Source organism: Marmota flaviventris, chromosome X (genome assembly GCF_047511675.1).
Source record: "Marmota flaviventris isolate mMarFla1 chromosome X, mMarFla1.hap1, whole genome shotgun sequence".
In the NCBI taxonomy this organism is placed as follows: Eukaryota; Metazoa; Chordata; class Mammalia; order Rodentia; family Sciuridae; genus Marmota; species Marmota flaviventris.
In genome coordinates this window covers 73,496,264-73,520,651 of record NC_092518.1, presented here as the reverse complement: position 1 = coordinate 73,520,651, position 24,388 = coordinate 73,496,264, and the positions used below count along the sequence as shown (strand labels likewise).

At 37.7% G+C, this 24,388-nt stretch overlaps 1 protein-coding gene across 8 annotated transcripts; it reads right to left on the bottom strand.

Moving 5' to 3' along the window:
- Positions 1–18,215: 18,215 nt before the first annotated feature.
- Positions 18,216–23,348, bottom strand: Armcx2 (armadillo repeat containing X-linked 2). Of its 8 annotated transcripts, none has more exons than XM_071606549.1 (6): positions 23,306–23,348; positions 22,953–23,036; positions 22,623–22,682; positions 21,956–22,093; positions 21,559–21,635; positions 18,216–21,109 (listed from the first exon to the last, which is right to left on the bottom strand). In XM_071606549.1, exon 6 carries the CDS (start codon positions 20,978–20,980, stop codon positions 18,566–18,568), a length of 2,415 nt encoding a protein of 804 aa, XP_071462650.1. In that variant the 5' UTR covers positions 20,981–21,109; positions 21,559–21,635; positions 21,956–22,093; positions 22,623–22,682; positions 22,953–23,036; positions 23,306–23,348; the 3' UTR covers positions 18,216–18,565. The 8 variants fall into 8 exon arrangements, with proteins under 8 accessions (XP_071462650.1, XP_071462649.1, XP_071462646.1 ...); XM_071606548.1 differs by having other exon boundaries at positions 21,316–21,635; positions 21,956–22,060; XM_071606545.1 differs by having other exon boundaries at positions 21,956–22,060.
- Positions 23,349–24,388: the final 1,040 nt, after the last annotated feature.

Sequence of the window (24,388 nt, the reverse complement as noted above, 5' to 3'; positions counted from 1 at the left end):
TTGTTTGCTGTTTTATGTCTTCTTTCGAAAAAAATGTCTATTCAGATTATTTGCCTGCTTTTTGAATCAACTTATTTAATTTTTTACTGCTGAATTGTTTGAGTTCCTCTTATATCCTGCATATTAATCCCTTGTTGGATGAATAGTTTGCGAATATTTTCTCCCCTACTGTAGGTTTTTTCTTTTTAGTCTGTTGGATGTTTCCTTTGCTGTATAGAAAACTTTTAGTTTGATATTTCTTTTATCTATTTTTCCTTTTGTTTCCTGTACTTTGGGGGTCTTGTCAAAAAATCTTTGCCCAGACCAATGTTGTGGAACTTTCCGCCTGTGTTTCTTGAGAGACATATACTCTTAGGTCAGAAGACCTTAATATTTGCAAAGCCTTCTCCCCTATGTGTCTCCCCTTTTCCTGGACTTTTTGAAATTATAAATGATATATTGCTATAAAATTTTGAAACCTGAGGAAAATTGTCGTCTTCTAATTTTTCCAAATTTCATTCCTCTGTTTGTTAAAATTGGATTTTAACTTTGTTCATGCTCATTTCTTGTGGCCTTCTTTCAATAAGCTATAATGAAAATCCAGACCTAATGAAATGAATCCAATAAAGAAAAATTTTAATTTTCTTCCATAATTTAAAATTATTCAAATGGATTGTCTTTTGATATTAGAAAAGATGAAATATACAGAAGACTGACTCAAAGAAACAATCTAAAAAATATTTTATAAATTTTTAGCCTATTCAAAATGTCTTGGAAAATGATTTTTTATAATCAATTGTTGTTTATAATCATTAATCATCACCTCTTAAGTTATTCCATATAATGGATAGTCAAAAATGGAAGTATTAAATTGTACAATGTCAGCTATGAAATCCATCAATTCTGTTTGCTTTTCTTTGATATAATGGTAAACATTTTAATTATGAATGTCATAACTTGTTAATGCTTATAAATATATACCACATCTGTGCAATCATATTTGTTTTGTTGGATATTATTATGTTATAATATAGTATTATTAAGATCGTGGAATTGTTTTTCACCTGTTTTTAATTGCTGATTATAGTTTCAGATATATTTACTTCAACTTAGGGAAAAGTTAGCATTGAGGAAAGAAGGTGATATAACTCCTGAACATTAGAGGATAGGATTTTACACCAAATTAAGCATTTGACTACACACTGAGACAGTTTTGGGATTTACCAGCACTCGGAGTTTATTTATTTATTTTTTATTTTATTTTATTTTTTAGTTGTTGATGGACTTTATTGTCTTTATTTTTTTAAATGTGGTGCTGAGGTTCAAACCCAGTGCCTCATGCATGCTAGGTGAGCACGCTACCACTGAGACACAATCCCAGCCCCCACAGTTTATTTTTTTACAGTGATTTATATTGTGATCTTCTCGAAGTAACACCGCTTACTGAAAACTAAAAAAGAGGAATACAGAGAGTAAAATATAAAAATTGGCTTCTTCCCAAACATCTTTACAGAGTTACCTACTATTACCAGTCAGATGCTTTCTCTGTGTATACAAACACAAATAATTATTATATATGCATTCTTAGAAATAATATGAACTCACAGTTTATATTTTGCAAATTTTTTTCACTTACAATTTATTATGTGTATCTTTCCATGCATTTCTTACCTCACTTAACTTTGTTCATAGTGTCTTTCTCTGTAGATTATTTACATTTTAAGGTGGTCATATCACTCAGCTTTTCCCTTTACAGTTTCTAGGATTTTAATACTTAGATAAGTATTTCCCACCTAAGATTTTTAAAGTATTTAAAAATATTTTTTTCAAGCTTTTTAAAAGGTGTGTGTGTGTGTGTGTGTAAGCACACAGGAATACCTCTTGTAATGATTTTATTATATACTTTTTCAATAGCATCAATTAGAGATAAATGTTACTTCTTTTTCCTAGTCCCAAACATTGAATGTGTCATCCTCTCCTACACTTTCTGCAGGACTTTTCATATGCCATAAGCCATGAGTTATTTACAAAATATTATTCTTCTTTGTAAATGAAAACATTGCTCTGTTTGTTATCTTTGAGGTATAATGCGCTGAGTACTGTTAGTGAAGTTCTGTATGACAGAGTCTGTTTTATAAAAGATGGAATTAATAGTGCTTTGTAGCAATCCCCATAATCCATTATGCTATGCATTTATTACAGTTATTAAAATACCAAGTGGATAAATAAAATGCACTTTGGGCTATGAAAATGCCATAATTTGTAAAAGGTAGTTTAATGGATAGCTTAGGTGAATGTGACAACACATCACTGAAAGCAATCTTCATGTTTCCCGGGACATGTGACAATGAAAGATATAATTTGTGTATTTGAGCATTTGAATGTCTGCTGGTCAATACAGTCTTCCAAATAGGAGGTTTATAGGAATATTGTCAATTGTGCCTTGGAACCACAGATAAGAAATTGGTCTTTTTTGAGGTATGGAATGAACTATCAGATCTAGAAGGCTTGAGAACTTGAATTAGACATTTTGGTGGACACTTAAAAAATAAATTAGCACTTTTATTTAAAAAGTGGATGAGATTTAAATCTATGAAATAGATTTGGGTACCAGTGGAGAAATTCATATAATTAAAAAATGAAATAAATATTGAAGGGACATTGACATTCGGATAATTGATTGGACTAGCAATTGATGGAGTTAATCCATGGGCTGGCTTGATATCCCACTCACTAGTAATTCATATCCTTTTAAGCAAAAGAAATAAAAGAACAATGTTAGCTCACAAGTGCTACAAAGTTATACTCTCCAAAACCTTGCAAGACCAGAAGAAAGCTATTATTTTTTGTTGTTTGTCTTATGTCCCAACACTTCTTATAATTTGCTCATTCACTTTCTAATTTTAAATAGTCCCTTGTGTTTTAGATGAATACAATCGTATCAATTGTAAAAAGAAATTATTTTTATCTTTCCATAATTTTATGCTAATTATTTATTTTCTTATTGCAATAGCTATAATCTCAAAAATTACTGTTGAATAAAAGTGGAGGTTGTGGGCAACATTGACTTGTTCCTGCTTTTAATGGAAATGACTTTGACCTTTCATGGTTAGAATGAGGGTTGCTGCTAATTGTTGGGTAAAGGTCCTTTCAATATTTAAGTTATTCCATTCTGTTTCTATTAGTATATGTTAGGATTAGCTACAGATTTTTTTATCTAATGGCTTTTCAATATCTATTGACAAGATCATATATTTTTTCTACATTAACTTTTTTTATGTAATGAATGATATTGTTAGAATTTCTGGTGTTTTACTATTTTGCCTTTGTGAATCAATCCCTATCAGGTCATAGTATAATTTTTTTCTTGCCATATTTCTAGGTTCTATTTGTTTGTATGTTTTATACTTTCAAAAATATTTTATTTTGTCTTTTTATATTTGCTATTTATATTTGTTTATTTTTTTGTGTATCATTTTTTTTTTTTTTTACTGGTTTTGGTCTTAGGTTTGCTAGCTCCATACAATTCATTAGTGAATGTTCAAATTTTCCCTGTCTTTTCCTGCTGAGTTTAAATAGTATTATCTCCTCTTTAAAGGTTAGATAGAACTAAAATTTAAAATTTTGTGCTCCTGGTTCCTTCTTTAATGATAGTCTATAACCACATTTCCAGTCTTACTTGTAATGATTGGTTGAGTCAATTTTTCTATTTCTTGGGTTAATTTGATAATTTCTGCTTTGTTAGGAAATCATACATTATCTTTAGATTTTCAAATTTGATATCATAGATTTGTCTGAAAAAATTATAATTATTTTAATCACATCTATTTATATGGTTCTACCCTTTATTACTGATGATTTATATCCTTTTTCTTTCCTTGGTTTTACTAGTCATATGTATAAAGATTCTATCAATTTTATTGATCTTTTCAAAGAATGAGCTGTTTTATTTATCATTTCTGCAATTGTTTTATAGTCATTATTTTAAATTAAAATATCACTAATTTCTTCTACTCTCTCTGGGTTTGTTCTCTTGTACTTTTATAACTCTTCAAGAAGATTGTTTATTCCCTTTGTTTATGGTCTAATTGAAAAATAATGATCATTAAGATTGTATATTTTTGATTGAGTACAGCTTTAGCCATGTCTTATGGGTCTTGACATAAAGTATTATCCTTTTCCTTTGTTTTCCACATAGCTTGAACTTTTATTTTTAATTTCCTCTTTGACCAAGGGCTATTGAGAACCATGCTATATCATCAGGCAGTTACCTTTTATGATCATCTTTGATTACTATTTCTAATTTTATTTTGTTAAGATAAAAGTATATGCCTATACTTTCACTCCTTTTTAGAATATATTAATGTACTTTTATGTTGTGAAGGTCATGATCAATTTTTTAAAGTTTCATAAATAAGAAAAATTCAATTATCTCCTTAAATAAAGCAAATATCTATCTTTTGAGTTAAAATTTTTAATTATTTATACCCTCTCTGTTTTTGATTACTTTTTCATCTATTGGATTGGTCAAATTCTGATTGATGTATATTAAAATTCTTCTTACAAATTTAAATGGTTTTTGCTTTATGTGTTTAGTTGTAATGCTGTTTGGTACATGCAAGATTAGAATATTATAAGTTCTTCTTAAGTTGTGCCATTTGTCATTCATACATACAATGTTTTTTTGTTTTGTTTTTGTTTTTTGTTTTGTTTTTTGTGAGAATGCCTGCCATGTTACCCAGGCTGGCCTTAAACTCCTGGGTTCAAGTGATCCTTTTGCCTCAGTCTTTGGAGTAGCTGGGACTACAGGCATGAGCCATCCAGCCTGATTCATACCATGATTTAAATTGTGTTTTTAGAGCCCTTTCCTTCTACTCAGATTTAGATTCCATTTCGTTTTATATGACTATTTCCAATCCTGTTTTCTTTTTGTTTCCATATGCCTGATGTCTTCTTATCCAGTGCCTTGTTTTAACCTTTCTTTATTATTGTATTGTGGGAGTGTTTCTTGTAAATCACATATAATTGAATTTAATTTTTAACTTAGTATCATGGTCTGTGCCTTTACATTTAGTTAATACTGTTAACTTTATTTTTTCCATTTTATTTTATGTTTTCTATTATTTTGTACTATTAGTTATATTTTGTTGAGCCTCTTTTTACTTTCTCTTATTTTAGCTTATTCAAATTTCTGTTCTTACACATTTGTTATACTGTTTATTTGGCAAGCCTACTGTGCTTTTCTGCACATTTCAGTCCGTAAGTGCTGACACTCAAAATCAAGCAGTATTTCTCTACTATTGAATCCAAGTGAAATGATTGTGCTTCCCACAGAGGCACCCTGTTTTCTCAGTATCCCCTGAATCCAACAACAGGAAAGCTTTAGAAATGTTTACACAAACTCTAAGTAGCATTTAGTATATAGAAGTTCAATTTTTGGTCTTGGAATTAGTTATTGAGTTAAAAGTTATTTATTTAAAAGCTGTATGTTCCTGGGGAAGTAATTAATCACTGTGTATCTCTATTTCTTCATGTGTAACATGAGGGTGTTAAATAAGATATATAGTGCTTAGAGCAGTACCTGGCAAGTAGTAAGTGCTAAATAAATGCTACATGATAGTTTAGATTGGATTATAGTCTCTCTGAATCTTTGCATTTCAAATATATTTTAATCCACTTTGATTTGTGAAGACTGACTTGGCTGGGCACACTTTATGGATGTTAGTATTTTTATCATAGCATTGTGTAGACATTATTTCATTGGTTCCTTGCCTCTAGAATGGCAAATAAAAATTTTATTTTTCCTTTATAGGTATGTTTTTGTACTAGTCCCTATCATTGGACTTATTAATTTTATGAGTGTACTTTGACCTTTTTTCATAATCCTGTCTGGTACTTGGCATATGCTTTCACTCTGTAGCCATAAGACTTTATTTAGATTAGGGGGAATTTCTTTATTATTTCTTTACTTCTTTTTAATCTGTTGCTTTTTCTCATTCTAGGAATTCATTTATTTGTTGGGTCATTTGGAGCAGTCCTCCAACTTTAAAAAATTTTTTTCTTCATAATTTTCATTTATTCTTTAGATTTTTACATGATCTTCCTTGCTACTTATTCAATTCTCAACAATGGAATTCCCTCTTTTATTTAATTGGATAGTGATTTAAAATGTGAAAGTCATGTTTTGTGAAATAATTGTTTTGCTTGAATTGTTTCTTTTTAGTGTTATTATTACTTTTTTTGCTGAAGATAATAACTGACTCTTCCAAAAGTTCTATTTCAGTTGGAGATAATATAAATAATACATATTTTGAAATGCACAGACACCAGATATGAATAGTCACATATAAAAGTAAGAGAAATTTGGAGAAAGGACAACTCAAAGTCTTCTGAAAAACAGGCAGAACTGAGATTTGATTGAAAGCATTTTCATGTGTCTGTGTTTATTCTTCATTGTATCCACATTATGCTTCATATAGTATTTTCCTAGACATACCTAGAGAGGCCTATGTAAATGGTAGGTTTAAGATTTTCAGAAAGTAAATTGAGACTGTTACCCATAATTTATCTGTTCGCTTAATCTTTTTTCCCCACCCTTTCCTAATCTCTGTTTCACATTAGCACATTATCTTTGTTATAGCTTAAAAGAACTAAGCTCAGAATTTATTGTCTAGGACAAAGCAGTGTACAAGCAAATAAAGTGGGTAGAGCCAGTAGCCTGACCAATAGCTGATACTCTTTACTTTTTCCAATGGTCCCATCCTGTTTATGTTCCTAGAGGAAACCTCTGAATAGTAAGAACGAAGAGAATATGCAGTGATTTACTAAGGGATGGATTGACAGACACACAAAACTATTAAACATTGTCATGTACTTTTTGACGGAAATCCTGAAAAGAGAATGTCATTTTCTCCTTTTCTTGAAGATGCTTTCTTTTCTATTAGTGCATTTCAATTATACAGAATCATGGGTTTCACTGTGGCATATTCATGCATGTATGTAGAATACTTTGATCATATTCACATACCCATACCCCTCCCTTCCCCTGCTTTCCTGTCTTCCCCTGATCCTTTTCCTTTTCTCTAATAGTGTCCCTTCTAGAAGATGGTTTCTTATTGACTCTTTTTAAAAAATTATATATATTTTTAGTTGTTGATGGACATTTATTTTATTCATTCATTTATATGTGGTGCTGAGAATCAAACCCAGTGCCTCACACATGCTAGGCAAGCACTCTACCACTGAGCCACAACCCCAGTCCTCTTATTGATTCTTAAAATAAAGATTTAATATTGCACTAGATATTGCAAATATTTACACATTTACATATGTGCCTAGATGATAGAATACAATGTTTTAGAGAAAAGCTTCTGTTCTTGTTCTTCCCTTGCAAAATATCTCTTAATTTTCCATTTCCCCCATTCCTTACATCAGGAATGGTTTATGGAGAGATGTTAGATTTCCTATGACCTAAATAAATGAAAATGTTGTGCCAGGTATACACAAAGATTTATCTGGTTACAGTTTTATTTTTTTTTATCCTGCTCAAAACTCACTGTATTCAATATAAAGATTCTTTCCTTCCTCTAGTTGTTGAAAATTCTGAGAGTTCCATCAAATGTTTCCTCATCCTCATTGTCTGTAGGCTTTCTTTATGTAATTCCTTCACATGTATTTTAAAACTAAATTTCTGCCATGTCTTCCAACTTCTCATTCATATTTGCACCATTTTATCTTTGTGCACTTCATTCTGGGTGATTTCTTACTATATTTAAATGACCTAATTTTCTCCTTGTTTGTGTTTGCCTCTGCTAAGGCCAGATGTTTCACTAGTTCCAAATTAAAAAAAAAAATTATGCTAGTGTCTTTTGGGTTCTTTAACACATAGGATTGGTGACTTCAATTCCATGCCAAAGGGGGGTTCTAATTGCTCCCACAGAACTCTTTATCTACCTTTGACTTCTCATAAAAGACAAGCTTTCTTGCCTTTTATTTTTTGCAAAGGAAAAACTATCTTGTTATCATTTCCATGCTGATTACACCTCTGTGGGATCTGGATTTAGACAGCTTCTCAGTATTAACTGCTCATTTTCCATAGGCTAGAAATATTGCCTCTTATCTCCATGTGGAATTAAGCCTTGGCCCCCAGTCCTTAAAGACAATATAAACCTGTATGTCTTTATCTCCAGCTCATTGTTGTTTAGCTCCTTTTTTTGTTTCTGGGTGATTTCCATTTCATGATTATGAATTTGGTTATACTGCTGTTTCTAGAGAAGGTACATATTCTATCATTTCTGTGAGTTTCAAGTGGTAAGAGGGAAGCTTTCCAAATCAGTTTCCTGTGCTACTGATTGAAAATTCCTCAGATATGTTTATTGAATTGGATTGTGTAGGTGACATGTCATGCCTCTTAGATACCTGAAAAGGGGCCAAGGGTATAGCTTAGTGGTAGAGCACATGCTTAGCATGCACAAGACCTGGGTTCAATCCCCAGCATCACACACACACACACACACACACACACACACACTCATACATAAAGATACCTGAGATATTACAGTTTTATATTGCTTCCAGATGGAATGTGTGATTACAACACAGTTATATTGTCCCTTTGCCTAGTTAATGGTACTTTTCTTTACTTCAGCTCAAAATTTACCTCCTTATGGAAGTTCTCCCTGTCCTCTCTCTTCCTCCCTCAGAGTGTGTCTTGATCTTCTAATATGTACTCTTACATACCTGTGTTCCATTACTCTTTGTACTCATGTGGAATTATAGTTATTTATACACTTATGTGATTGTTTGATTAATGTACATACATTGCTATTGGTGAACTTCATGAATTCAAACACCTAGTCTGTTTTTCCTACCACTGTATGCCTTCCATTGGTGCTCAATAAAGACTTATTAAATGAATTAATGCATACATTTCTACAATGACTGTATTAATCTCATATTAAAATTAATTATTGTCCTATTTAGAACAAATATAAATGTATACATTCTGGACCAGTGGTTATTAATATCTTTGAGGTCACACTTCTCATTAAGAACTTGTTGGCAGTTATAGCCTCTCTCTCTCTGAAAAACCCATATGCATCCTTCTCTTACTCTCAGTACACAATCATTTCTACAATATTCAGGGGGTTATAGACTTGTTAACCTGGTCTAGGTTATTCAGTATGGTGAGCAAGTGATAGTTCCCTGGACACTGGTCTAATCCTTACTGAGGAGTGACCAGGGAGAAAGGCCATTGGCAGGCAGCAACTCTGCAGCAAGACTAGGCTCCTCCTGGGATCCCAAGAGATTCAGAATTTTGGCCTCTGGTGGGAGGCCTTTCAGACTGCACACTTCCATTTAGGTAGGAGGCAGTAGACAGGTTCCAAGGAATTTTCCACCCAATCATTGCAAATAAGGGCAGACAGCAGGCAGATCTAGGGGAGCTCTATCCTCATCAATTACTTCTCCAGACTTCATGTAGGGATCTGTTCTGGTATCCATGGCAGGAATAGTGCTCCCCACTCTACTGGGGCTAAGAACCTGTGAGGGAATTTGGGAGAGAGAGAAAGAAACTAAAGGAATTTACTCAGGTCACCACCTTGGTCACCTGCCCATAAACATTTTTGGAGTAAGCAATCCTCAGGTTCATGAATGCAGTGGATGAGAGGATCTGTGACATAGGAGGGAGGAGAGAAACAGCACACCTTCCCCTCCCTTTGATAGGACAGGGAGGATTGATCATCCCTGCATCCTTCATGCCTGTGGCTCCCTTGGTCTCAAAGTTCTTCCTTTTGCCCAGAGTTGAATCTCATTTTTCAAAAGGATGCAGTCTAAAAAAGCAAATACTTAAACTGAGCATGTTTATAAAACATTTTTTCTCTTTTCTTTTTTTTTCTGGTACTAGAGATTGAACCCAGGGGTACTCAATCATTGATCCACATCCCCAGGCATTTTTATGTTTAATTTTGAGACAGAGTCTTGCTAATTTGCTTAGGGCCTCACTAAATTGCTGAGGCTTGCTTTGAACTTTCAATCTTCCTGCCTCAGCCTCCTGAGTTGCTGGGATTGCAGGCCTGTGCTACAGTACCCTGCTTATAAGACACTTACATAGAAAATCAACATATCAGTGAAACTTAGTTAGATTAAGGCAATTGCATAAAGTAAAACCTCTCTTTTAAGTTGGAAATTTTTTATGATAGTTTTCCCCCAAATTGATCCCTTGTCAATTTTTGAAATGAAAATAACTTCATTGTTTTTTTATAATTGTAAAAATGATTACATGCTGATGCTTGTTTTGTAAGGCTGCAATAGTACCCCCAAAATGAGGAATATGTACGAATCTCATATTTTTTCTCTGCTTCTATGGCTGACATTTTGCCCATTCTCTAGCATCCATCCCTGTCTGCCTCTCTTTCCTTATATTTTGGTGGATTTACATGGTTGTAGGGGAAATGGAAGTCAATACTGACCATGGGTATTGAGAATGGAGGGTGATCAGGATAGCCCCAAGAATGGCAAATAAGGGTGAAAACTATTGTCCAGTGAGGATACTGGGCACTGAAATCCTGGAAGATGTCTCTGCATAACATTTTATAATTCCCTCCACAAAGCTCTTGCACGTTGTGGCACAGACTGCTACTTTTCCCTAATATCCATGTTCTCTGCTTTCTCCTGGGAAACCAGGTACATTATAGTGTACACAATGTCTCTTATGATTGGACGCATGCATGAGACTGAGTTCTGGCCAGTGTATTGGGCCAGAAATGCTGTATTCTAGAGATTCACTCATTCAACTTTCCTATGTGTAATTTGTGCTGTCTCTTCTCTAATGCATTGGTTGAATGGAGAGAACTTTGAGGACCTAAAAGAGGAGGGAGCCACAGGTGAAATGAACCTCCCTGCTGGCCTGGAACATTAACTTCAGACTGTGGTGAATCATATATATATATATTTTAAATAGCCATACCATTTTTGAGTCTTTTGTTATAACAATTTAGATTTTTATGTTACAATGTTAATGGATTTCCTTCTTTCCTTCCCTTCTTTCTTTGTTTTTGGAATTTAGGAGATGAGAATTACACTAACCATTTCCCCCCTTCATTAGCATACTATCTTCATTGGTCTAATCAAAATACTTTCCCTGTTTTCTCTATTTATTCATTTAATACTTTATTTCCATATATATATTCTTCACTTCCATCCTCCTCCTCAGAGGCAACAGTTCTAATATATTTATTGTGTATTTTTGTTTGTTTGATTTCTTTTAAAACGTTGTTTTGTGTGCATGCATTTATGTAGTAATATAGTGCTGTGGATCTCATTCTAGTTATTTTCCCACTCAGTAGTATTTTTTTAAAGATCCATCTGTTACTCTGTGTAGTCTAGTTTCTACTGTTGAATAATGTACTACAGTGTTCATCCTCCTTAATTTACTTCTTCATTTTCCTGGAAATGGAATCTAGACTGCTTCCAATTCCCTGTTACCTCAAACACTGTAATGAACTTCCTCATGCATATCTCCTTATGGACCTATGTGTGAAGTGTTCTGGAATGCATATGTATAAGAAATGTGATTGATGGGCCACAGGGTATATGTATAATTAATTTAAGTACTGCAAGATTACTCTTTGGAATAGGAGATCCAGTCTAAATTAATCAGCTCTGTTCCTTTAACTCTGCACCACCAGTAACTCTTGATCTGACCCAGCTTTCAATTTATAAATGGATTACATTTTAATTAGCAATTATCTGATGAATAATAATTTCAACATTTCTTCATGTTTGTGTGTGTGTGTGTGTGTGTGTGTGTGTTTGTGGGACTGGGGATTGAACCCAGGGGTGCTCTACCACTAAGCTACATCCCCAGCCCTCCCAGACACTCTTACTTTGAGACAGGGTCTCACTAACTGCTGAGGCTGGCCTTGAACTTGTGAGCCTCATTCTGCCTCAGTTTACCAAGTTGCTGGGATTACAGGCATGCACCATAACACCTGGCTCCTCTTCATGAATTTCTAAGCATTTTGGTTTTCTCTTCTTCAAATATAGTTTTCATATATTTTATCAATTTAGGGCAGTATATGTATTCCTGTCCTTTCTTTTGGATTTTCAGGTGTACTTTGCATATGTTAGTTTTTAATCCTTTGTTAAAGACATTGCAAGTATCTTTATTCTGTCACTTATTAACTTTGTTCATGGTATTCTTTATTGAATGGAAATTCTCATTTTTACACAATCAAATCTTTTGACTCATAGAATCTACTTCTGATTTTTCTTTGTGGCGATATTGATCACACACCCAGTGCCTAGTGTATGCTATGCAGGTGTGCTACCACAGAGTTATAATTCCAGTCTTCTACTACTTCTGAGGTTTTGTTTAAGGAATTGCTATCTAATTCTAGGCTATAAAGATATTTTCCTATGTTATTTTCTATTTGTAATTTTAGCTTTCATATTAAGATCTTTCATTCTCTCGAGTCCAAATTTATACTTGATGTTAGGGAGGGGTTTAGTTTTATTTTTCTTTGGATACTCTTTCCAATATCATATGCTGAACACTCCATTGAGTTTTGGTTCCAATTATATATTATGTTAATTTTCTACATTTATGTAAATCTGACTTTAAGCCTATTTATCTTTTCCATATTACTTTAATTAGTATGGTATGGCAGGGACAGCTAATAGTCAACAAATAATCTTTGTAATTACTTACTTTCTCAGCCTGCCTTGTAGTTAGATTGGGGCCTTATGACGCAAACTGGATAAGGTGCTATAAGTAAAAGTGATGTCAATGACTTCTGGGCCAGTGTTGCCTAAACTGGACACTTCATAATAACATAAACAATTAAGGCTATAAATTTCTCCTGAAATATTGTTTTTACTGAATCCCACACATTTCATATTTGTTATTTTAATTGTTAAGTTTTCAATATTTCAAAATTTGTTACATCTTTTTTAACCCATGAATCATTAAAAAGTCTATTTGAAAATTTCCAAACAGATGGGCTTTTAAAATGTTATTTTGTTATTTGTTTCTTTCCTAATTGCATTTTGACCAAATAATGTGCTGTTTATGATATTGACTATTTGAAATTTGTTAATAACATTAACTTTTTGAAACTTGTTGGCTTTAGGGCCAACAATATGATTATTATAAATGTTCATCATATGGTTGGAAAAAAGCATATAATCATTATTGGGTGCAAGATTCTGTATACATACTAAATCAACTTGTTGATTGCATTGTTCACTATTTGATATCTTAACTAGTTTGTTCTCTTTGCCTTTTACTTTAGAGAAGCATGTTGAATTCTCTGATGTGATTGCTGATTTATTCCTTTCTTTCATAGCTCCATAAGATTTTTTTCTTCATATTTTTGAGGTTATTTTATTAAATCCTCACACTTTTACAAAATTTTGGTGAATTGTAACTTTTATCATCATCTTAAAAACTTTCATTTTGAATACGTATGTATTTACAGGGAATTGCGGGAATAGTAAAAAGAAATCTTCTGCACCTTTTATACAGTTTCCCCCCATGCTTACATCTTCTATAACTTCCACAATTTCAAAATTAGGAACCTGACATTAGTTCAAAATGTGCATATAGTTCTATGCTATTTTATCACAGTACTGCAATCAAGATACAGATGTAGTCTATCACTGCAATGATCTCCTTTGTGCTACAACTTTCTGGACACACACACTCCTTGTTCCACCATCCCTAACCCCTAGCAATCATTAATCTATTCTGAATCTCCATATTTTTCCATTTAAAGAATATTATTAAAATGTAATTGTACAGTATGTGACATTTCAAAGTTTTTAATCCACTCATTACAATGCCCTTGAGATCTGTCCAAGTTGTTGTTTGTATCAATAGTTCATTCCTTTTCATTGCTTAATAGTGTTCCATGGTATGGATGAAATGCAGTTGTTTAGCCATTCATCTATTCTTTAATAATGCTTATGTGATGTAAATTTTTCAGTCCTTTTGGTTCCAATGTTTCTACATGCTTTTCTTTAGCATGTAGCCGGATTTTAAAAATTTGGTAGTATATTTTAACTGGTAAATTTAGTGCATTTTCACTTATTGTTATTACTAATGCATTTGAGTTCTGTGCTATTTATCTTGCTTTTGCAAAGAGGTTTCGCTTTTTCTCATTTCTCATCTTCTTTCTATACCTATTTCTTTTATTTTAGTGATAACTCTTGAAATTTTATCTTTCATGTCTAACTTAAGTCTGGGTATAATCATATATTATCAATATATTGACAATAGGTGAGACCTTCAACTGTGATAAATCTGGACTGATTTAAACTTATGTTCTTAAGTCAGACACATTCAAACTCTGCAATTCTACTCTTTTTTTGTTCTGATATTGCAATTTCACCTTAACCTAAGATTTTTTAACATTTCATAATATGAGACGCATGTGAGAAAATTTGCTATTTTACTTATAAGGCACATGGATATTATTTTTCAAAAGCTCAAAGAGGCTTAGAATTTCCTGAATCACCTACTGTGATCATCTTCACTCCTAGTTTCACTAAGGAAATATGATAAGGTGGTGAATTAAACTAATATTACAATGAAGCAACAGACAATGTTAAATTTTAAAATCACTCTTCAAGAAGTCTAACAGCTTTAAGTGAAATGGGATTCTTGTAGTAGAAGTCCTTAATTGCTCTGTTTTGTCTTTTACATTGAATTCCATATTCAAGTTTATTCATATTTTTCATTGAAATTTGCTCAATGTCCTTAGAAATAAATATATGCCTCTTCTCCATGAAATTGTTTTAAAGGAGCAACAGCCTTGTCTCTGAGAACATATTGTCAGAGGGAAAGCATTTATTTATTTATTTATTCACTTATTCACTTATTTATTTATTTATTTATGCACCAGGGATTGAAATTAGGGGCACTTAAACATGAGCCACATTCCTAGTTTTGAGACAGGGTCTTTCTAAGTTGCATAGGGCCTTGCTAAGTTGCCAAGGCTGTCTTGGAACTTGCAATTCTCTTGCCTCAGCCTCCTGAGTTGCTGGGATTACAGGCGTGTGCCATCACACCTGCCTAGGTTATTCATTTTCAACCCAAGATTGTGAAAGAAAATCTCATTTGCACTTTGACCACCTCAACCCAAATATTCTTGAGAGTCTATTATTTACTATTATATTTGTAGTCTTACTCTTAGTTTGCAGCCTTTTGCTTAAGTGCAAACAGGGAATTTATGGAAAGATACTGAGATATTTCTTACAGTAAGAAAAAGGTTGAATAACCTAGACTGATAGTAGGTAGAAACAAATGCAGCTCTTGGAACCCTGAGAGCAGTGATTTACATCGCTTCATCCTTGCGCTCTGCCACTAAAATGATATCCCTGTATTCTCAGTCCTTGCATTTATGAGGTCATATTCTTAACTTCTTCCTGATCTAATTGTTCATGCAGAACAATAAATCAAAGTAGGGAGAGCAGGACTATTCAGTGTAAATATAGTTGTGAGAACTGTCCCACCACACCTATGACCTGGACACAAAATGTAAAAAAGGTACAAACTATAGTACAGAATGTCTAAAGAATGTTTCAAGAGTCAGGAATAGAAAAATATATAGCTAATGCCAAAGTTTTAGTTTCTATTGTTATTATTTTATCAAGTTAAATATTTCAAAGAACTATTCTTTCAAGTTTTTGCTACAGCTGGACTATGCTGTTGATTTATCACATGTGATGTGACTTAAAACACAGAAACACAGACTTTAGGGAATGAAATATTTGTCTACCACGTGATTCTCTGCTCATTCATAAGGCCAGTCAACACATCTCTGTATGGAAATATGTTTCACCTAAAGAAGATATAAGTTTCCACTGTTATTCAGGGTAAAGGAAGAAGGTTGGATTATCTCAATAGCTGGAATCAAGCCAAGAGATGCTGATGCATCCTTCTTCAATATATCATCTCAAATTCCACCTCTATGCCACCCAGAAGAAGACATTAATGTTCCAGGACTGACATATTTTCAGGTTCTCCTTATTAAGAATTTAAGAAATCTTGAGTCTAACCTCATCTAGAGTCATCTTGTTACCATAGTAACGATAATTTTATCATGAATAAGATATAATAAACATTTAAAAATGAATCTCGATCTTTAAAAATTGAGTGTGTGACTATAAAGAATAAAATCACTTCTAGTAATTTCAGGACACTGCCTCGATCCATGCTAAGGCACCAACAGTTTTACCCATCATTGTTTTGTACCATTGGTGCAAGTGTAAACCCTGTGAGAACATCTAATGACATGTTAGTATTATTTTGTATTTAGTTTATATCTTATTGTTTTATAGACCTGCAATAGTCCATGAGCTACGCATTGAGAACCACTGATCTACAATGTATTCTGAATTGTATGTAAAAAATACAGAGGCATACATTATAAACATCTGAAAAAATTTTCACCCAGTTTCAATTTTGTGAACTTTTTAAACTGATACCATAGGCCCTGATATATGGTGAATGTCTTTTTTTGTAAATACAGAAGTACATCATAATTTTTTTCTATGTTGGGTACCGGGGATTGAACTCAAGGACACTCGACCACTGAGCCATATCCCCAACCCTATTTTATTTTATTTAGAGACAGGGTCTCATTGAGTTGCTTAGCAGCTTGCTTTTGCTGAGGCTGGCTTTGAACTTGTGATCCTTCTGCCTCAGCCTTCTGAGCCACTGAGATTATAAGCATGCACTACCGGGCCTGGCAGAAGTACATCATAATTTTAAAAATTTATTTTTAATTAAAAAATTAATATTTTACACATTTTTTGGGAACAATACAATGTTTTGATATATGTATACACTGTGGAATGGTTAAATCAGCCTACTTATATGCATTACCTTATATGGTGATCATTTTGTGGTTATAGAATCTACTCTCACAGCAATATTCAAACATATAATATACTGTTATTAACCATAGTCTCCATGGTGTATAATAGTTTTTAATAGTTGCATTATATTCAATGTGAGAAAAGCATGTTGAGTTCAGAAAAATCTCTCAGACCCTTATCATTTTCTGTTTTCATTTCTTCAGTGGGCCGGTTGCAGGGAGGCCGGGGGAGAGGGAAGGTGTACTTGCTCTTAGGTGAACTGAGGAGTGGTGGTGGGGCTCCCCAAAAGATCTTACCACTACTTCTCTTCCAAAGGAAGGCAGACCTAGACCTCTACCTTTGGGAAATCAACCACTGGTCTATACCAATAGTCATTCTTTCTGCCACATTGCTTTTTTTTTTTTTTAAATTGGGGATTGCACTCAGGGGCACTCAACCACTGAGCCACATCCCCAGCCCTATTTTGTATTTTAGTTAGAGACAGGGTCTCACTGAGTTGCTTAGCACCTAGCCATTGCTGAGGCTGGCTTTGAACTCGTAATCCTCCTGCCTCAGCCTCCCTCCTGAGCTGCTGAATTACAGGCGTGCACCACTGTGCCTGGACACACTGCTTTTTTTCTCATCCAAAATGGGAACTCCTTTTGTCATTAAACAGTCTTTACATTTGCCCAAGAAAAAGGGCAATGCTGTCAGGACCAGCATCAGATCATATAGATAGGTGGCATATGGCAGATCTCGGCTTTTTTATTTTTATAAGTCTCTTATAATTAACATATTTAATATTTCCTTTAGCCATAATCCCATTTTACCCTTCATCATCTCATTCTTGGATTATAACTTTGTAACAAATGTTCTCATTTCCAGTCTCCACCCCAACCCCATGCCATGTCCAATCCATCTTGCACATTGCTGCCAAATGATTGTTCATTTTGTCAACAATGTCCAGTGTCTCCCAGAATATGACAGAACATTTCAATATCTCAGTTTAAGGGTCAATATTTATTTAAAATTTCCTCACCTTAAACTCTCGTTGTTCCTCTTCCCATCACTTCTATTCCAGGCAAACTAGCTTTCTTCCTATTGCAGGAATGGATTTCCCACTTTCTTGCCTTTCTTCAAACCATTTCCCCTCCTGGACTGCCCTTCCAACCTAGTTTATATGTACCCTGGCTCATGGAAGCTTTCCTCAGCAAGCTCTGCTTTATTTAACCAGAGAGCATATATTTGATAATAAGCACATGCTCATGTACTGTTAGTAATCCTTTTGTATTCATGTCCCTTATCTCTTCAGCTAGATTTCAAATTAAAGCATGAAGACAATTTCTTGTCATTTAAAACATACAACTTTATTGATGATACACAAATGAAGTCTTTGGTGGATAAATTCAAGTCAAAACAAATAATAGCAGAGTAGGCCATTCACGATGGACAGATTCACTGTCAAGTCACATAGAGGAACCAGTAAAAATATTCCATCTAAGCAGCACGATTAAAATCACAAATGTGTTTTCAGTACAAGAAGACTATTTGGTATTCATAAATGACTGTCACAGATAAGATCACTCTGGATGATACATTATTCAAAACTGGCAGCTGAAAGGATCCCTTTACTATACAAGCAAATGGAAAAGCAGTAACTTTCAATTTTCAATGCTTCCAGACTACAAGAACAAGGAATTTCAAGTCTTTTGAGAGGACACAACAATCAAAATTTGTTCACCAGTTTTATAACTTTCACTTTTACCAAGAGGTCATGGTGATTTGCTAAGGCTCGAATTTTCTTAACGCACACTCCAGATGTAGTGCATAAGTAAAAAAGGGAACCTTTGTTGAATTCTCTGTAGTTGAACACTTCTGCTCTGAGATTGTCATAGATAATCTCAAATAGAGTAAGGGCATTGATAAGAATTTCTGATTCCACGTAAGAATTATACAGGGAACTAAATGATGATGGCACTTGGGTACTGAGAAGTTTTTTAAGCATATCTGGATTTTCAGCAAAATTGGAAAGTATTTTCAGAATCTCAACCTTGATTTTCCCACCTCCCTGAGATAACAAACGGAAAAAGTTTGCAATGGAATTGACAAGCAGGTGCTGGTAGTCATTGGTAATAGTCATGTTCGTTAAAAATTTTAGTCCAACTACCTGTACTGCTGAGTTCAGGTTAGAGGCCATAATATCATCCATTACTTTGTTCATGTATACCTGAAGACGGCCCTGGTTTTCATAATTTTCACTCAAGTTATTCATGGCCATTAAGGCTTTTTCTTTAATGTGGGGATCAGTTTTGTTGATCATGTTTGCAATAATTGGGAGGCCTCCCAATTTGCGAATCGTCTCTTGGTTACATGAATAATTGGCATTGTTGCTCAAGGTGAGCAAAGCTACCTGTTGAATGAAGGGATCATCTGATTTCTGAAGCAAGGCAAGTACTTTCCTGAGATCTCGGACACCCAGAATCTCATCAATTTCATAAGGAAAGGGGCGCTTCTGAATGGGAACAGGTTTTTTCCCTCTCCCTCTGCGCTGGGTTTCTGGTTCAGAATCTGAATCCGACTCTGTGTCAGTCCAACCAGATTCCCCTTCCTCAGAATCAGGGACCTCTGCTAGGAAAGCCTCTCCCCCATTAGCGGAGGCTGCAGCAGCTGCTGCAGCCCCATCCCCAGGGCGGAATCCCATTCCCAATTCATCTACTTCAACCTTGCTTTTCTTGCTCTTGCCTTTGCCTCCAGTCCGGGACCGGGTTCCACCCTTGGCTCCACCTTTGGGCACAGCTCCAGTGGCAGAGGCAGCCTTAGGTATAGCCCCAGTGTGAGCCCCAGGGGTTGCTTTCTTGCCAGCTACTGCTGTTCTAGGGGACCCTGAAGTTCCAGGAGCCTCTGCAGCCCCAGTAGGTGCTGCTGACCCAGCAGGCTGTGTGGGCACAGGAGACTCAACCACCTCTGCAGGTGCTGCCATTCCAGAAGTCCGGGCTACCTCAGTAGGTGTTGCCACCCCAGGAGCCTCCACAGCTTCTGAGGCTGCTGTCACCACAGCAGATGCTGCTGCCCTGGGAGGTGCTGCTGTACCAGGAGACACTGCTGCTCTAGGAGGTGCTACTGCCCTGGGAGGCACTGCTGCTGCCCCGGAAGCTGCTGCTGCTCCCCCATGAGCTGCCACTGCCCCATGAGTTGCTGCTGCCCCTGGAGGTGCTGCAGCCCTGGGAGGTGCTGCTGCCCCGGGAGGTGTCGCTGCCCCGGGAGGTGCCGCTGCCCTGGGAGGTGCTGTTGCCCCGGGAGGTGCCACTGCCCCGGGAGTCGCTGCTGCCCTGGGAGGTGCTGCTGCTGCCCCGGGAGTCACTGCTGCCCTGGGAGGTGCTGCTGCTGCCCCGGGACTCACTGCTGCCCTGGGAGGTGCTGCTGCTGCTGCCCCGGGACTCACTGCTGCCCTGGGAGGTGCTGCTGCTGCCCCGGGACTCACTGCTGCCCTGGGAGGTGCTGCTGCTGCCCCGGGAGTCACTGCTGCCCTGGGAGGTGCTGCTGCTGCCCCGGGAGTCACTGCTGCCCTGGGAGGTGCTGCTGCCCTGGGAGGTGCTGCTGCCCCGGGAGTCACTGCCGCTCTGGGAGGTGCTGAAGCCCTTGACGCCTCTGCTGTGCTGGGAGCTTCTGCCACTGCAGGGACCTCTGCAGCTGTGGGAGCCTCTGCCACTATAGGAGGTGGTGCCACTGAAGAGGCTGCTGCAGCCACGACTACTGATTCAGTCTTAGGCCCAACTCCAGCTCCATCTGTCTCCTGGACCTGATTTCCTGCCCCACTCTGAGCCTCAGGGCTAGACACAGCTGGGACCACTGTCTCAGCTCCTGTAGTATCAAGAGCAGAGGCTTCATCCTGAGCCTTGTCCTCTGCCCCAGTATGGACTGGGGCTGGGGGACTGAATCCTGGCCCAAGGTCAATAGTGAACCCAGCCCTTAGCCCAGCTTTAGCCCTGGCTCCAGTCCCAGCTGCAGCCCGGTTCTTGGGCTTGGCCAGTCTCTTCTTCTTCTGGTCTCTTCCCCTGGTGTATTTGTAGACGCAGTACCAGGCACCAGCCCCAATCACTATCCCTGCAGCTACACAGCCAGCATCCCGAACACGGCTCATGGTGCAACTGCTGTGATTCTCTGATCCAGGGTGTAGAATTGGCTTGCCTAAGTGGGATGTGTGCACGCCAAGGTGAGGTCTTCAGCTCAGGCTTGTGAGTTTTGCTGAGGCTGTGAGCTGAGCAGAACCCTGGGGTAAATGTTAGAAATGAGGTTAGGGTGGGCTGGGGTTGTGGCTCAGCAGTAGAGTGCTCATCTAGCATGTGTGAGGCCCTGGGTTTTGATCCTCAGCACCACATAAAAATACATAGATAAAATAAAGGTATAAAAAAATTTTAATAAAAAAAATGAGGTTTAGGGCTCTGGCTCCCTTTGTGTCTAACCAGGCCTACTTACAAGAGAGTTTAGGAGCACAACACTTTGTGGGTGTGCTAGCATCCAAATACATGTGCCACGGCCTGTGTTTGCTGATTTAGAGAACAGGTCCTATCTTCACCCTAGCTTGTCCTCTCAGTGAAAACAGAATTTCCTTGACCCTAGATGAGAGGCAGTATGAAGACTAGTGGAGAGTGAGAACTCTCAGATTCAGTCCTGAAGTCCCCACCCCCACCCGTGTAGGTGCCTAGATGGTACACATACCACCTTCCTGGGATGAGAAGCAGTTAGCTGTTTTCCACTGGACCTGCAGTTGCACAGAGCCTAAGAGGCAAATGGACCTGCAGACAGATAACAAAAGGCTTTTTTTGAGTCTTTGGTGAACATATTCTGGTTCCCTTCATGATTTGTATTCTTGTGGATCAAAATCCCTCCCCCTCCCCCCTACTAAGGTTCCTTTTTTTCCTCCCTAGCCTTTTCTCCTTAAACTATTAACTAAGGTGAATGCCACACCCCTTCCTCTGCACCAAAAAATACTGGCCTGGGCAAGGGGTATCTTTTCAGGAGAAGATGCAGGAGGAGGAGCTATGGTCTTACTCTGCTCTGATTTCTGCCACACCCACACGACGGTCCCCAGACAGTTGCCACCCTCAACACTGACCTCGGAGGTTTCAGGGTTGCTTCTTCCTTCGGTTCAGTTAGAGCTTCATGCTAAAGACAGACTAAAGGGCAGAAATACAGACTGCAGACGTTGGAGACTGAAAGCCTGGTGGATGGATCAGCACCCAGAACAAGATTCCTATTAATCGCCTTTCAGTATTATTCGCACACCAAAATGTTCAACAATTCTACCTCTCAATTCCCTCGTTTCCTCTATTCCTCCTATACCACTCCCAATCCCCCCTCTTGCGCAGGCTCCCCAGGCACTCAACCCCTCCTTCCTCTTTGCCCCGCCCCCAGCCGCCATTTCTCCAGGAACACCGCCACACCCCTTCTTCTGCACCCTAGCGGGAGGCGACGGGAGGCGGCAGGGGCGGGGGAGAAGGAGTGGGTGGGAATTGGTGAGACGGGGTACTTCTACCGAATGCTGGATCAGTCGCAGCATGGGGGATTTTAGCCAGTCGATCTAGTGTCACTCCCCTATTTTTTACTCCTTAACCTCCAGGCCTAGCGTTAGACTGCATTATCCTGCAGAACAGGAGCCCTAACGTCTGCCTTCTCGCTTTCAGGGTCGTGATTTTCCAGGGTTTCTCCGCTGTGGGCTCCGCCTCCCGCCCCCTCCCCCCACACCAGTCCTCCGATAACCGCCATTTCTCCCTCCTACATACCCGAATTCCTTTTCCAGGACTGAAAAGATGAGGGTGAAAAGCCTTGCGAGCCAGAGGTGTCTGTAAAAGCAGTCTGGGTATTAGAACGGTGGTTTTCAGGGTTCCCCCCTCCTGTGAAGCTCAGACAGCGCCAAACCTGCCATCTCTTTTACAGAGGCTGGCACACCCATTTCCCAGTACCCCCAAATGACAGAGGGCTCGCCGGGGAGGGGAGGGGAGGGGAGGGGAGGACAGGGATGGTAGGGGTGGGGGATGTCTGCAAAGTAAGGGCGGGAGCGAAACGTCCAAATTATTTCCCTACTGCAGCCCCTGCGGTCACCCATTCCCAACCTCCCCGCTGGCCTTGTGTGCGCTGCCACGTTTATTTCTCTTCCCTCCTCCTTTCAAAACAGGACAGGATGTGGGGTGCAGGGCCTGGGTGTCAAAAAATAAAATAACAAACAAACAAAAACAAAGCATTGGCTGGAAGAGGAAGCAAGCGGATTCCTCTCAAAATCCATCAAGATCTTTTCTTTCCCACCCTGTCTTCCCTCCACCCACCAAAACAAGCTACGTCTGGGCGCCACGGATCTAATCTTGAAAGCAGGCCTGAAGCGGCGAGGAAGAGGCAAGCGAAGCTTTAGATTCCCGCATCCCTAGGCGAGTATTCAATGGTCCCAGGACATGCCCACCCTCACACCCACCTGCAGGGATCAGGGGAAATGTTCTCCTTCTCCTCCTCCTCCTCCGCCTCCTCCTTCTCCTCCTCCTTCTCCTCCTCCTTCTGGCCTGGGTTAAATGCTCAGCAGTGCGCAGCGTAATAGAGTTGGTACCCAGAGGAGGACAGAGAGTGGGCGGCCAGGGCTTTAAGTACCTTTGCCCACGTCAGCTCCTAGTCACGTGAGGGCTGCATCTCCAGTAAGCTTGGGTCCCCGCTTTCCACTCCCACCAAGAGTGTGAGCCCCCTCCTTTATCCCCACTCTCATCTCACCCCACCACATCAGGTCCTGTCACTCATTCTTTGCCTTTGTAGTTCTGGAGGCCAGAACAGAAGTAGCCCTTTCTCCATGTAAGAATTTGCTTTTCTCTGGTTACCTGGGAGAGGCTGCATCTTCTGGAACAGCAATTGTATATATGCTTTTTGTTGGAGGAATTTTTTCATTCTTTTCTGGGCTATGGATACTTGTCCCTCTATTTCCAATCTTCCAGCCTTTACCTAGTACCCCCCCCACACACACATTTCCCTTGCAGTTTCATGCCCCCCTATAGATAAAGAACAGGGTATCAGAAAGGAAACAAGAAATAGGAATGGGGTCTATACTTCGGAATATTCTTATTTTATTTTTAAAACTATTACCACACTTTATTTTTATACTGAAAATTACAATAAAAAAAGAATTCAGTGTGGGAAACAGCAACAAAAAAGGGACAGCGTGTGTTGCTAAGTAAACAAAACAAGATTTCCCACTTCATTGGAAGGCACCATTAATTTTGGTTAATTTTTACCACATAGAAAATGAATTCCATTGGCCACGTGGTGTTTTCAGAACACGCTAAGGTGTTTGAACATCTAAAAATGGATTTTTTTCTCAACAAGGTAAGCATATTTCAATATGATCTGTAAATTGATTCATGGAGAGGTGTTCATTTATCCAGTCTTATTTATTTTGGACAAATAAATGCTAATTTTCCTCCTTCTGGGGAACCTTCTAAGTTGGACAAATAAATGACCCTGTCTTGTTCTGTTAAAGAAACACATTTATTTAATATTACCAAACCATTCCTGA